Source organism: Poecilia mexicana, unplaced genomic scaffold (assembly GCF_051168715.1).
Source record: "Poecilia mexicana isolate PSO_F unplaced genomic scaffold, ASM5116871v1 scaffold_2, whole genome shotgun sequence".
NCBI lineage: Eukaryota > Metazoa > Chordata > Actinopteri > Cyprinodontiformes > Poeciliidae > Poecilia > Poecilia mexicana.
The window spans coordinates 28699518-28713991 of NW_028263371.1; the positions used below are offsets into that span (position 1 = coordinate 28699518).

At 42.6% G+C, this 14474-nt stretch overlaps 1 protein-coding gene across 1 annotated transcript in view; it reads left to right on the top strand.

Annotated features, from left to right (window-relative positions):
• pard3ba (par-3 family cell polarity regulator beta a) overlaps positions 1–14474 on the top strand; it is a 126683-nt gene that overhangs the window by 49817 nt on the left and 62392 nt on the right. Inside the window, exons 11-16 of the mRNA XM_088013764.1 lie at positions 1877–2062; positions 4207–4368; positions 5479–5565; positions 9703–9814; positions 10658–10793; positions 12007–12107. Of these exons, the coding sequence (XP_087869890.1) occupies positions 1877–2062; positions 4207–4368; positions 5479–5565; positions 9703–9814; positions 10658–10793; positions 12007–12107 (784 nt within the window). The remainder of the gene's footprint in view (positions 1–1876; positions 2063–4206; positions 4369–5478; positions 5566–9702; positions 9815–10657; positions 10794–12006; positions 12108–14474) is intronic.

Consider the following 14474-nt stretch of genomic DNA (forward strand, 5'->3'; position numbering starts at 1 on the left):
TGAAGCAGAAAATAGATCCTGAGACTATTGAAGGACTCATTTTGCCTGATTAATCTTATTTTCTTGGCAAAGGTATTGAACACCATGTGAAGGTTCTAGATGGTATCAGCAAAAAGACCTGCAGAACTTTCTGTTTTCAGGAGTGTTTTTTTTTTTATGGATGTTTGAAGTTAATCCCTTTTTTTCATTACTTGAAGGATCTGGCTCCAGACTTTCTGGTCACTTGCTTTTTTTCATTAAAATATGACGAGTAGGAGCCTCGATTAAGAAAGATGAAATAAGAAAAATAAAGTAAAATGTTGGATTTCCCAGATTTATGCAGCCATCCTTCCATATATTCCAATCTATAGTTCATTCATCTAGTCTTTATTCACTTACCCATTATCAATCCATCTATCCATTCATTCATTTGTCTGTAGTGTAGTAGGTCTGTCTGCTGGAGGCAGATCTGTACTTTCATTCAACTCTTTAAAAAGTCTGACTTTGTGTCGCCTGTTGGAGGAACTTCAGCTCTTTAACCCATACAGGAGTGTAGCTTTCACGTAATTACCCAGGACTGGATCATCATGTTTCCCCACTCAAACCCTAAGTTTCCCCTTTGCTGCCCGTCTTCGGCTCTAAACCCAGAGAATGTTAGTTACCGTCAAAAAATCACAGTACAGTCTATTAGCCTGCAATTAATAAGCACCCACTTGTACGGCAGTGAAAACCGGGGACTAAATGGATCAGCGTGTCACAGCTTCTCAGGATTTTCTTTCGCTCCATTACCTTTAGTGACTTGAGAGCTCCGACTCACACTTTAGGGCCGAGTGTCCCTCCCAGCCTGAAGGCTTCGACAGCCTGTTGTTTTAATTAAGCCGCGGCAGTTCAGGAATAGATCTGACAGGAAAAGAGGCTGTGAGATTATAAGCAAAACTGGAGTGGGGAGCTCATGTAGCCGTGAGTTTTTTGCAAAACCATCCAAGAGGACGCGTCTTGGATCAAGGTGTCTGACGTAAGGCTCCTGCAATCCCGTCGGGGCCTCCTCAGATGTGCGACAAGTGAGTATGAGCGCTTTAATGGATATTTGTATATCCCTACAAAATCATACACACACGCAAAAAAACAAACCTTCCTCTGCCTCTCTGAAACGATCGGCGTTGAGGGGAACCCACCCTTTTCTCAAGGAGACTAAATTGCGCATTAGCAACCGTTAATGATAGACATTTTACTTTCCTCTCTTTTTTTTCCCCTTCCCCGCTGTCGGCCACGGTCATTTTCCTCCCATCAAGTAGCAGTGGATGAGAGGCGTGTGTGGGTGTAAGATGTGGAAAAAAGACCTGTAGGAAGTAGGCAGGTGGAGGAGTCAGTGGGTTGAGAGATTTGTATGAAATGCAGAGTAAGGGGGGAGAAGAAGTGGGTATACCTCAGGGATGGGTTATTACTTTTAAATGCTACTCTCTGCCATCCTTCCCCCTTTACTCTCCTCCTCCTTCCCCCCACTGTGCTTCAGGAGGAGCTATGAAAAGGTTATTATGTTTCCTTTAGAAATGACTCTCTCTCCGTCTACTTTTCATCTCTAAATGGAATAACCTCGCTACAGTGGCTTGCTTTCTTTCTTCCTCCCCGCAGCCACCTTCTATCTGACTATTTAATCCGTCTCTCTCCTCCTTCCTTCATGTTTTCTGGCTTCCTGTGTTAAATATAATCAATGTACTGTTGGCAGACACCTTATCAGCCGCATATGGTGCTCCCACATCAGTAATCGGGTATCGTGCACGGGGGTTATGATGTTAAGCAGGCTTTATGTGCGTGGAGTATCGGGCTCAGATTTGTGGCTTGTTTACAAGCTCTTTTTCTTTTTTCTTTTAAAAAAAATATATATATATATTTTCAGAAAGGGGAGGAGAGGAGCAGTCAAGCAATGGAGGAAGGAAAAGAGCAGCTGATGTATGAGATCCCGCTCAATGAGACGGGTTCGGCCGGCCTGGGCGTCAGCCTGAAGGGGAACCGGTCGAGGGAGACCGGAGAGGATCTGGGAATCTTCATCAAGTCCATCATCCACGGAGGGGCTGCGCATAAGGTGAGCTGGGAAACAGACGATCCAGGAAACATACTGTACCAAACCCGAAGCGTTGCAGTTAAAAAACAAAACAAAAAAAAAACAATTCAACTGGTGTCCAAAGCTGTAAAACATGAAAAACCGAGTCTCCCAAAAGCATTAATACTCCTTTTTCTGTCATTTTCCAGGCATAAAATACAATGTATTCAATAGGCAAATATTCTGTGTTGCAAGATCCAAATTTTAAGTCAAGTTTATTTGTGAAACACATTTCAGCAACCAATTCTGAAACCAAGCTGCTCACCTCTAGAAGTTCATAACAGTCGAACAACTTGAAAATGGTGAAACGCATGAATTTAGTTAAATATTTAACATCTAGTCTAAGCTTCAAATGTTTCCATCTTATTCCTTCTGACTCTTCCTCCCTCTTTCCTCTGCATCTCTCCGTTTCCTCTCATCTCCCCCGACTCATTTCTTGTCTTTCTCCGCCACTGTGTCCCTCCTCCCTTCTTGCTTCCCTTGATCTTTGACACCCGTTGACCCCTAGCGGCCTCGCTGCACAAGCACCGCAGCCGTCTTATCTGTATCACTCAGCACTCTCTCCAACTTCTGAGTGCGTCAGGAAAAAAAAAAAAAAACACTTTGGAGATTTCTCCACTTGGCCTCGATACCCCGCTCCTCGCCTCAAAACTTCTCCCGCTCCCAGATCTGCTCCGCGCGACAAACGGGAACAGAGACGACTGTGCCGTTGGAGATAAACGGCTGGTCTGGGATCAGTACAGCCAGACGGCGTCGGCTCCCAGAAGCTCCTTTAGAAGTAGTTTTCCGACAGCTGCTGAGGCGGATAGCGTTCAGACAGAACGGCCTAGTAAAGCAAAAGATCTCCGGCTGGCTGCGAAACAGGTCTCTGGGATGAGATGGGAGGAAAAAAAGAAGAGAAGGAAGAAAGGAGCATCATCGAGCTGTAGAAAGAGAGAAAGATAAGCGGGGGGCTCTCAGCGGGAACACAATACGGATAAATGTGCATCTCCTCCACCGTGTTGATGGATGCAAATGAAAACCGGCTAAGGGCTGTGATGAATCTCTGCGGCGCCGAAGGATCTCCCCTGAGCCTGACTGACACAATCACAGAGGCTGAGAGGAAACAGGGCGGAGACAGAGACGAGTCATGGAGAGATCCAACCCATTTCCATTAAGGAAGTTTTTTGGGACAGTCAGGCCCCAGGCCTTAATTATATTTAAAAAACTTCTTCTAACTTCATCCCTGATCATTCCAAAGATCATGCTGGGGAGCCAAATTGAAGCCGCCACAGTTTACATGGTAGAGTTTAGATTGGCCAACCCTGTGTTGGATGTATTGTAGGATTAAACGTGCTGCAGAGGCATTACGCTGATCAGACCCGATCAATAATATCAGGTCATGTTTGGGTCGGGTTATGGCCATAAATCTAAACTCTCACACAGAGGAAACAGTCAGAAATTCGCACAGCTCTGACTGGTTTGAGTTTTTGCTAACAGGCAGCAACATGTTCTTGTGCGTTCTTGTTGGTATAGATTTAAGGTCAGCCAAGGCGGTGCCTGGTTAATGAGTGGGGTCAGAGGTCAGCACTGACCATAATAGGGCGCTCATGACTCCACACACTCACTCCAGTGCGTCTTGGAGGCTCTCCATCGTTATTATTCCTGTTTTTCCCTGTGCCTGCCTGCTTCCATCTCTTCCTCCCTCTGTCCCTGCAGGGCAGCTCTCTGCGATGCCTCTCTACAAAAGGCTGCTATTTAAAACACTTAGAAGTGATTTAGTGCCCACAGAGGCTATTCCATTAGCTGCTCTATGTATTTATCATGGCTCTCTCGCTCTCAGTAGATTGCTAACTCCACAATTTTCTTGCCTTCTCCCACCCTTCTTTCATTTTCTTTTCTATCTCTCTAACACACACACACATTTATTTCAGAGCTTCCCTCCAGTTTCTAACTTCACTTTCTACTTTTAAAACTTAATCAGTGCCTTGTCCCATTTCTCCTATTTTATATTCTGTGTAACAGAATATATCACAGCCCTTAGCCGGTTTGCCACATTTTGTTCTGCTATAACCACAAACTTCACTGTGTTTTGATGGGATGTAGCAGTAACCCAATAAAGTATTCCTTTAATTTCTCCACATCAGGACGGTCGGCTAAACGTGAACGACCAACTGATCGCTGTGAACGGCGAGTCGCTGCTCGGGCACTCCAACCAGGCCGCCATGGACACGCTAATTCGGTCCATGTCGTCAGAGGGGAACATGCGGGGAACCATCCAACTCGTGGTCCTCCGGTCATCCAGACAGGTGAGGCTAAAATCGTTTCATAGCGTTGCTGAAAACTACTGTATTCCTGTCTGAATAAATCTGTTTTTACAGCATATTCTTGTGTAAAAAGAAACACAAATGCAAAGAAGTTCACTCTGTAGTTCTGTGAATTAAAACAAATCATGCTGTTATGACAAATTAATGCAGCCATGCTTAAAAAGAAGTGTACTCTATAATAGCTGGATATGCCTCTGCCACTTCCCTCTGCTTTGAAGCTCCGTAAATGTGGGGCATCGTGTTAAAATTTCCACGTCTTTTGCTCTTACTTTTCGTCTGGTGACTTTTATTAAATGAAACATTCAGTGTTGCTTATGCATTATGAAATCCTCAGCTGCTTCTGTTCAAAGACTTTGTGTTAGAAGTAAATACCGCCGTTTTGGCAGGAAAATTTGTAATATTTATAATTCAGCTGAGAATCATGTTGCTTGTTATAGTTTTAGACTTGAAAAATGCAACTACAGCCTAGATATTAGCCAGCTGTCCTACATGTTGGTTAGAAATTTGACATATTACACAACTGGAATAAAAAAAATATATATCTGGCTGCATTTCTTTCCTCAAAATAGTAAAAAAAAAGGTAATTATTTTGCCTGTTGCTGCTTAATATAATACAAGTACTTCTGGGTAAAAATTATGAGTGAATGTTGTATGAAAGATTTGATTAGTTAGATCTTGGAAAGCTATTTTATTACTTCTGTTAATTTTGATGATCACAGCTACTGAAAACTGAAAATTCACTTTCTCAGAAAATTGGAGCGTTTCTTAAAGTATGTTGCTTCAAATGCTGGCTGTCCACAGAAGAACATTTTTTGGAGATTTTTTTTGTATCTTTCTCGCACCAGTCAGGAGTATAGAATCTGTGTAATAGAGACATTTCATACGATAATATTTTGTTATATTTTAGTTTACCTTATCCCTGTTGTCAAATGTAGAAGATATTACGAACAACAGTAATAAATATCACAAAATAGGGAACTGAAACAGTCTTCTTTACTTTATGTATATTGTTTTTGTCACCAAAGCGGTGCTGGAAAAGTTTGAAAACTGAAAAATGCTTACCCATATTTAACATCTTCACGTTTTTCCCAGGGCGGTAGCGGCAACTCTGCGACAAGATCGGCAACAAACACCAACTCCAGCCATCAACCCAACGTGAAAGCCGGCTCCAGCAATCAGGTACGGGTGGGTGACCTCTGCCAGCTGCAGCCTGCTCCGCCTTGCCGCTCCTCCCTCCTCCTCCTCCCCACGCTCAGGCGACAAGCGTCTGAGCCTCATAGCCACAGGCAGCGCTGCAGACAAAGGCCGGGGGAGACGCACACCAGATACACGTATGGGCCCAGACATACGGACCCATGTTGGGGTTTCGATGCAGAAAGGAGGAAGGCACACAAGTCGAATGCTACGAATAAGTTTGGGTTCGTCTCCCCAGGCAACCTAAACAGGGAAGGGGATGATTCTGAACAGAAACGCAGCCACGTGTTTGCAGACCCACATCAGGGTCGTGTCAGAATCGATAACGCGCAAAGTGACGCAGACAAGTCCAGACACGCACGCAGCCGCACGCTGGACAACGTTCAGGGCCGCAGTTACATCGAAAACATCCGAGCAATGGCGGGACAGATGTACGGGGCCCCGGCCCCTCACAGCAGGAAGGGCAGCTACAGTCACGCCAACAGAAACACACACTCGCATAACGATGCACACAACCGTGTCACCATGCAGGCAGCTCTCAGACGGACTCTGAATTAATACATTTACAAAAAAAATAAAAAAAAACTCCAAGACTGGATTTAGTTTGCATTAGTTTCATTAGTATGAACTCAGGAATAATATGAATGTAAGGTTTTCTGTTTTTTTTTTTTAGTTTTCAGTCATGTGATCTCTGTGCCATCACCTGGTGCTTCTCTGACTGCTTCTGTTTTCTGTCATATTGCTTTGACAATTACACTTTACTGGGTTTTCTTCAGACTGTATGGCTTGTTTCTACCTTTCTCATTTTTTTTATGAATATCTATTTGCTTTCCTCTTACCTGCTTGTTTCTTCTTTAAATAAAGTCAATCTGAAGACTCCTGCATGCCTGTCTGCGTTTCTGTTTGGTTTTCAGATGCTTCCTTCTGCCTCTCTTCTGTTTGTAAAATGATATTGGGTTTTCTGATCCTTTATCTTCTCACCCTTGTCTCTTGTTTTTGTTTTTTTTTCCTCGTCTTCGTCATGTTCGGCACCTGCTCAATTACAACTTGATGCCAAATTCCCATTGGGAATTAACCCTACCCCAAGAAAACCCAAAGATATTCAAGTCCATTACTGAATGATTAATATTTTATAAGACTTTCTGATTTAGTTGGACAATTAATGAGTTCAGCCTGTATTAATGTGATGAGATCAAAACGCATTAATTAACTTATGGGGGAATGCAGTCTTGAGATTATTAAACCCTTCTAAAAGTTTTATAAAAAATAAAACGTTTTTAAGTTCCTTAACAGAAGGAAGTGTCAGAAACTTTAAAACTTAAGCAAATATTATTACTTTATCTAACTACTGTTCATAAACAAACTTGAAATATCTCAGCTTCTTAATTCTCATTTCATAAAATAATCCTACACTGATCACCGTTCACATCGCCTGCCTGAGAGGACGCCGAAGACCTGCACGCTCCGCCTGATCAGGAACACATCAGACATGACAAACGGGAGAAAACGGCTGCTCTCAGTTCCACCTCTCTGCTGAACTCTGCGCTGAACCCTGAATGATTATTTCAAAGGCTTTAAAAGGAAGCGTCACAGCAGCTAAAGCAGATGCTCGGTAATAACGTGTGGAAGCCAAGTAGCGAGTTGGGAGGGCTCCCGGGCCGACCGGGGTCGACCTGCCCCACTGTGGCGTTTACATCTTGTCTGTGGCTTGTGTTTGTGTCTTTGTTCGTCATTCAAGCCGTTGGATAAATGCTCTCAAGCACAGTTCAAGGTTCAGCTCGGATCTGCATAGCTTTGTAGGAACGTTTGATGGAAACCCCCCCTATTGTCTGGAGCAGAAAAATCGAAATCTTCCTTTAGGCACCCAGTGTCTTGCAAAAGACAAGAACATGCCTTAAAGCTTTTATTTCTGACTATTTGTTAGAGCAACACAAATTGGTCCATGATAAAGTGAAGGGAAATGTATAAATTGCAAAACTTTTTAAAAAGAAAAAGAAGGTAAACTGTGTCGTAACAGTATATATATTTTTTTTATTCCTGAACTTTTCTCACATTTTTTCATTGTGTTCATCCCAACCTTTGTGTATTTTATTGGGTTTTAATTAGAGCTACACAAAGAATTGTGGAGCTGGAATTCGATAGAAAAATGCCAGTTTCCAGACTTTTTTTGCTATTGAAAACCTGAAAATTCTTGCTCATGTTACTTGAATATCAAAAAAAAAAAAAAAAAAAAAATCCAGTGCAAACAACATAATAGATTTGCATCATAAAGGAGTGTTGCAGACTCTGTTGTAGATATTAAGAGTGAAGCATGGTGGTGGCAGCATCATACTTTAGGGAATAATTCAGAAGTTGCAAAGGACTTAAGCATTACAACAGCCTGGTCAAAGTTCCTGTCTAAATCTAAATGGAACTACAAATAAGTTAGATTTTTTATTTATTTATGTATTTTTTAGGGGATTAATCTTAAAGGGGTCACAATACAAATTCATTGGATGACATTCAGTTTTTTCATTTGCAAAGAAAAATGAAAATGGTATCAGATTTTCTTTCCACTTCACCATTTTTTAAATATATATTTTTTGTGGCCTGCCTCATAAAAACCCAATAAAACACATCAATGTTTGTGTCATGAGAAAATGCGATGGATACTTATTTCTATGCATTTATTCGTCTCATTTAGAAACAGGAGAGCTCAAATTTTTTGACAGATAAAGAAATATCAAGACATCTTTCTCTACCTCTAACGTAAACCTCTTGAATGCTACCACCACCACCACCACCCCCCCACTCCCGCCTTATTGTTATGGGATTAAGATATCTGACTGGCTGTCTGCCACTCTGCTTCAAAGGCCTCCGACTGAGGGATGGATGGGAAGATGGAGGGATAGCTGCGGGGATGGGAGGGGCTGTGGGGGCTATCATAGGATTTATGTCGCTGACAGATGCAGGAGGACTGTCAGAAGTTGGTGTGTAAATGCTTCCTGCTCACATATGAAGCCGGAGTGATTGACAGCGGAGTGATATGATGGTATATTAAGATGTTGGTGCCGCTAATGAAACCCCAGGGACTGCATGACACTGGAGATGCTCCCCCCACCCGCTGGTTTGATACCTGGAAGCTACTGGAACGCCTTCCCTCACTCGGCAGCGTTTTCTAGGTTTGCGTTTTTAGTTTAAATAAGTGTGTGTAAGAGGTTGGTTGGTGGGGTTCTGTGTACTTTCCCGTCTGTTTGACCAGAAAAATCTGCTTTCATCTTCCAGCAGCACTGATTCCCTTCAGCTATCTCAGTCTGTGAGCAGGGGGTCCTTTGTAGAGCTGGGTGGCTGTTTGATAATATGCCTGTCAACGCTCTCAGAAGTATTTTTTATTTTTTTTAATTTTTTTTAAACATTGTTGCAGATATTTGAATTCAAACATTAAAAGAAACTTCATATTTAGATTTAAGAATTTACAGTGACTATTCCTGCATCAATAGCAGCTTGACTGTTTTGTGATTTCTTTTGTTTGTGTGTTTTATTTTTTAATGGAGCGTAAATCTTTGTTTGGACAATTGGATTATTTTCGCACAACTACTGACTTCATTTTGATTGCACTCATTTGTCACATGAACAACAGAGATGGTAGATAAAAAGAAAAAATTTTAATCACTTTGTCTGTTTCAGTAAAGTCAGTTTTGATTTTCATTTAGATTCATTGTCTTGAAATCATCCAATTTGCAACTATCTAGTTCGAAATAATGTGAAGTAATTCGAAATTGTCCTTCTTAGCAGTGAAACAGAGCCGCTCCATGATGCTGCCACCAAACTAGTTCTATTTAAATTCAGCACAGCTGGAAATGATCAGAATTTGCTTTGAGTGCCAGCAGATCATTAAATAGACATAAACTCTACAGTTTCTGGTCCAATAATCAGAGTTCTGCCCAAGTCGCTAAAGACTTTTTGTAAAAAGTCATAACTGTTGCAAAAAAAACGGTTATTTTCCCGTTTTGAATATAAAAGCCGATCATCCAGTCCTGTGGGTACGATCTGAATTCGCTTTGAATCTACTGCTGGATGCCGACTCGTCATCAATTTTTCATGCGACACAGTTTTAGAGCCGTTCTGTTCTTTTGTTGACAGGAGCCGAGTCCCGCTGGTCCCACCAGAACCGCCAACCCGGAGTCCGCCGTCAACGGTGGCAGCCACGCGCCGGCGAAGACCACCGGCCACGGACACGACGTCTCTCGCAGCGGTGAATGCGCAGCGGCTCTGTTTGTCCGCCTGAACCGTCAACACTTGGCGTGTTTGTGTACTCCCGTTATCTGCTGCTGGGAGTGTACTCACGCTGTTTGTCTGTGTGCGTTGGCCCGCTTCCGGGACGTGTGCATGTGCCCGTCCTAAACTCTCCGAAGCTGTTCACCGCAGCCGCCATTCTCTGCATTTATTTTACTTCTCTGAGCTCCATCTCTGCATCTCCTTTTTAGTCCCATGCTTGCATATTCATGGCAGGAGAAAGGAAGTCATTAACTATGTTTTTCTGATGCTCCCTTTTCATGTGCAAAAGATCTGACCTTGGAATCATTACCCTGATGAAACGGCTCCTAAGTGGGCCAGATTTGCATAAAGGGTATTATGCAGCACGAATGCTGTTGTGTTAAAAAGAAAAGGGGGAAAAACAACAACAACAACAAAAACAAGGACTAACAAACTGGTTTGAATTCATTCATTTCCTCTTTCTCTTCTCCACACTGAAGCATTAGAGCAGGGAAAAGGCTTACAGGGTTATTGCGTGTGTGCTTTAGGAGTACATGGGAGCATTTATTTTCCTTTAATGTAAAGCTCTTTCATTATGCGATAAAGGTGCACATAATGGCCTATACAATATGTAACAGTAGAAGCAACAATTGAGTGCGCATTAAGCTTTTATTGCCTTCCAGGCTGATGTTAGAGGTAATTCAAGCGGCTTTACCTTTGATATAGCAGAAAAGCAATAAAAATAGATGATGGTACACAAAAATAAACAGTTAACACCTTTATTTTTTGGTTCGCTCAGACAACAGCTTTGATTTGCATCCTGATGATGGTTTGTTTTCAGCTCCAGCCGGCGCCGCCAATGGCATCTACACTCACTACGGCAACGACGACGACGAGCAGGGCTTCCCCCCGCCGCCCTCCCCTGGTTCTGTGGAGGAGATGAGCAGAGACCTGCCACCATCTCCACCCTACTACAGGTAGCCTCCTCATCTCACATGGAGAAACACTCGGCTCCTAGTCTGGAAGTCGGAGTTTCGCAAGTTTCAAGAACACCTCATTCGTCCTGCAAGAAATTTTTGACAAAATCTTTTAATTTTCACTTAAAAACTGACATCTGATTCTGGAAAACTGTCAAACTGATGATTTAAAAAACTATGTACACACCAATCTGCATCAATAACAAAACGTGTCTCATTATTCCAACTATTACAGCATCCAGAAACGCATGATTCTATCATGACCTAAGGTGCATGCAGATAATTGGTTCTCTTGTGTTCTTTGGAAGAGTCACAAACTTAAATACTGATAGTAAAAGTAAAAGGATCCTAGTTGTTATCAAAGGCTGCATTCATACAGCAGGTCTTGATGCTAAATTTTATTTTATTTTTTTTTTTGCGACAATCCGATTTTCTTTGAGTGTTTGTGTGTGGTTGGTGACAGCAGAAGTTAAAATCGAATTTGAGCAGTGGAATCATTTGTTCTCTTTCTGAATTGGGCTACGTTCACACAGCAGGGAAACGTGACCCAAATCCGCCTTTTCTTTTTTTGCCCAGATGTGACCTATATCCGGCTTTTTCATGGCCCAATTCTGATCTTTTCACCCCCCAAAAAATACATTCTGAGCCACTTTTAGATGTGGTACAGATCGTATTAGCCGATTGTTTTCTGTCTGGGTCCGCTTGTCACATTTTATCTAGCGTTTATGTCATTGATGAGAGACATGCGTCATAATTCTGCGCCTGCAGAAACCAGACCGGACATAAACAATGGCTGAAAATTATAATTATGAACTTATGAAAGAAGTCTGTGTCACTGAAGCTCATCACATCACAATCAGACCACTCACGACTGCAAACAGAGACAATGCTCTACAAAAGGCCGTTGCTGTTAGTTGTGCTTTCTTTTTTTCTTTTTTTATCAGTGTCCTATGTCTTGTTCTGATCTTGTGACGATACCGTCGGCTCCCGCTGCTGAATAAAATTTAAAGTCGATCCATAATCGGCTCCATCCATCATCACTTCCATAAACGGAGTGCTGCTGTGTGACATCAACGTTCTTCTTCTACATAAAGCGTTCACACAAAAGTCTGATTACGTTTGGGGTTATTTAGTAGCATGAACGACAAACAAAACATCTGACTTGAGTGATTGAACAGTGAACTAATGGGATGCTGTGATTGTTTTTTTGCAGCGAGGAGCCCAGCATGGCCGCAGCGTTCTACCCAAGCAGCCAGTTCATCAGGGAAAAGGACAACTTTCCTCGCAACAGAACCTCCAAGAGCATGGACCTGGGTGAGTTGCCAATCGCTTCCCACTGATACTGTCGCCTCCGCTCATCATGATCCAGCCTGACTTACTGGTTTCATCTCTGAGCCGGACTCCAAACGGCGATCACACGCTTCTTATCAGCACATTGCTTTGTTGTGATATGTGCTCTGCTCCCATTATCCCCCCCAGCCTGGGGGGGATTTGACCTCCTGAACTCATAAGCCCTGGGGGGCTTTCCGACAAAACTGGGAGAGCATGTGTGCTCAAAGTAATGTGTGCGTCGCCTGTGAACAAAGTGGACGAGGTTTCTAATCATTGTTTGCCGCGTGTGTGTGTGGAAGTTGAGAACGACGGCGCTGATTTCCTTGTATTAACCCAAGCTGACCCTTCCCTTTCTCCTACTGTCATTTATCCTCCATCTTTGTTTTGTTCTCTTTCACATTTCTTGTTTTTCTTTATTCCTGCTCTCTGCTTTTTTTTTTCCTCCCCCTTCATCTCTGTTTATCTCTCCTCTTCTTTCAGCTCTTTGTTTTTCAGCAGATGACTTCATTTCTCTCGCTCTCCCCTATCTATTTCTTTCTTCTCTGCCTCGGTCTGATTTCCAATCCCGGTTCATTAGGTTCAGTGGATTGGCTTTCGTCCTGCAGCACACCCCTCTGCCACCCAAGCTGATTGGCTTTCATTATGGACAAGGGTGGTCTGCACACAAACACACACACGCTCCGCTTCATCCCACTGAGGACCCACTCCACTATCGTCACCCCTCTACGGCTTCTATCTCCATCTCTGGCCGTCCTCCATTTCAATCCTTTTTTTTTTTCCTGTTATCAGTTCCCGTCTATTCATCTTTTTCTTCCCTAAAGTACTCAGAGATGAAAAAAGGTGGCTAGCAGGGGTTTGTGTGTGCGTGTGCATGTGTGCGTATATGCGTCGCTGACCCTGCCTGGACGGGTTTTATTTAAGGAGACAAATGCGTTTTTCTTCTCAGAAGAGGTTCCCACATGTCAGTCCTTACGGTCGCATGTATCTGAGCTGCAGTCGCGCCGTGCAGCAGGTTAGCTTTTTTATTAAACACCACTTGACACGAGGAGGTGAGCAGCTTTTATTGACCCTGGATGCCTCGGCGAAGACGGCTGTTGACTCAGAGGCTTTGCTGACTCCGACTCTCTGTGCTAAACTCTAAAAAAAATAAAATAAAATAAAAAAAGCACCACAGATTGGATCCAGTAAAGCTTAGCTCTTTCCTCTGCACCAAGTAGAGGCTTTAGCTCGTAATTGTAAAAAGGTAAAACATAACTTTTAAAGAACATCTAATGGAAAACTCTTCTTTTTCTTTTTCCTTCCTAATGCATTTATTAGCCCCATAAAGCTTTAGGAAAATGCTTTCTGGATTGGCTATAGGACGTTTGAAGTGCACAGAAAGAGCAGTGACTCATGATTTTTATCTTGAGAAGCTTTCGAATGAAATTCACTTGCTTTTAGTTAATATTAGGAAAAAAAACTTTTTGTTTTAAATCATCCAACTGACTAAAATCTACATGTTAGAATCAAGGTCTACATGGTTGCTTGCATGAAGAAAATGAGAGAATCTGCTCAAAGCAGAGGTTATGATTTATTTCTACCTACATTCTTTAATGCAGAAACACCAGTTTAATCCAGTTTGACTATTCTGTTTAATATAAAGCAGCTGACTGCAGGTTAAAGGAGGGATTTTATATCGTACCCTCCCACTACAGCAGGAGGACCCAAGCTGGCTGCTGGCCATGCAGACTTTTATCTTCTCCTCTCAGAAAATGAAGGGTTTTTTATTATCTGACAGGGTCATGCTGCCTGGAAGACTTTTTTTTCTCTCCAAAACTTTGAAACTATTTAATTTTATTTTATCTGACACTAACAGCACACAGGAAATTCTTGTTTTTTTTGTTTTTGTTTTTTTATTTTGTCTTGCATCATACAGGTGTTTTAAATTTCCTCTGTTCTGTTGTTTTGTTTGGGTCCCACCAAATCTCTCCCCCTCTCATTTCTCCATCTCTCTAATATCATCCTCTCCCCATCCCTCCCGCCTCCCTCATCTGTCCGCTGGGAAAATTGGCCTTCATAAAAAATGAAAAGGATTAGTTAAGAGAAATAGCTGCCTAATGAAAACCTATTATCGTGTCCCACGGCCCACCTCAGCCTTGTTGCAGGTGGGGGCGACGGCTCCTTTTTATCATTTCTCTCATTGTCTCATCTTTATCTTGCTCTCGTTTTTCCTCCTTGCTTTTCGTATATTTTGCTTCTTTTTCATTTCCTCTTCGCAGCGTGCGCCGCCGCTCGTGCGCCGAGTTATGCAGGGATTCATATCCAGTGTTATGAACCAGTAAAAGCCAATTGTGGAGCGGCACAAAGCCC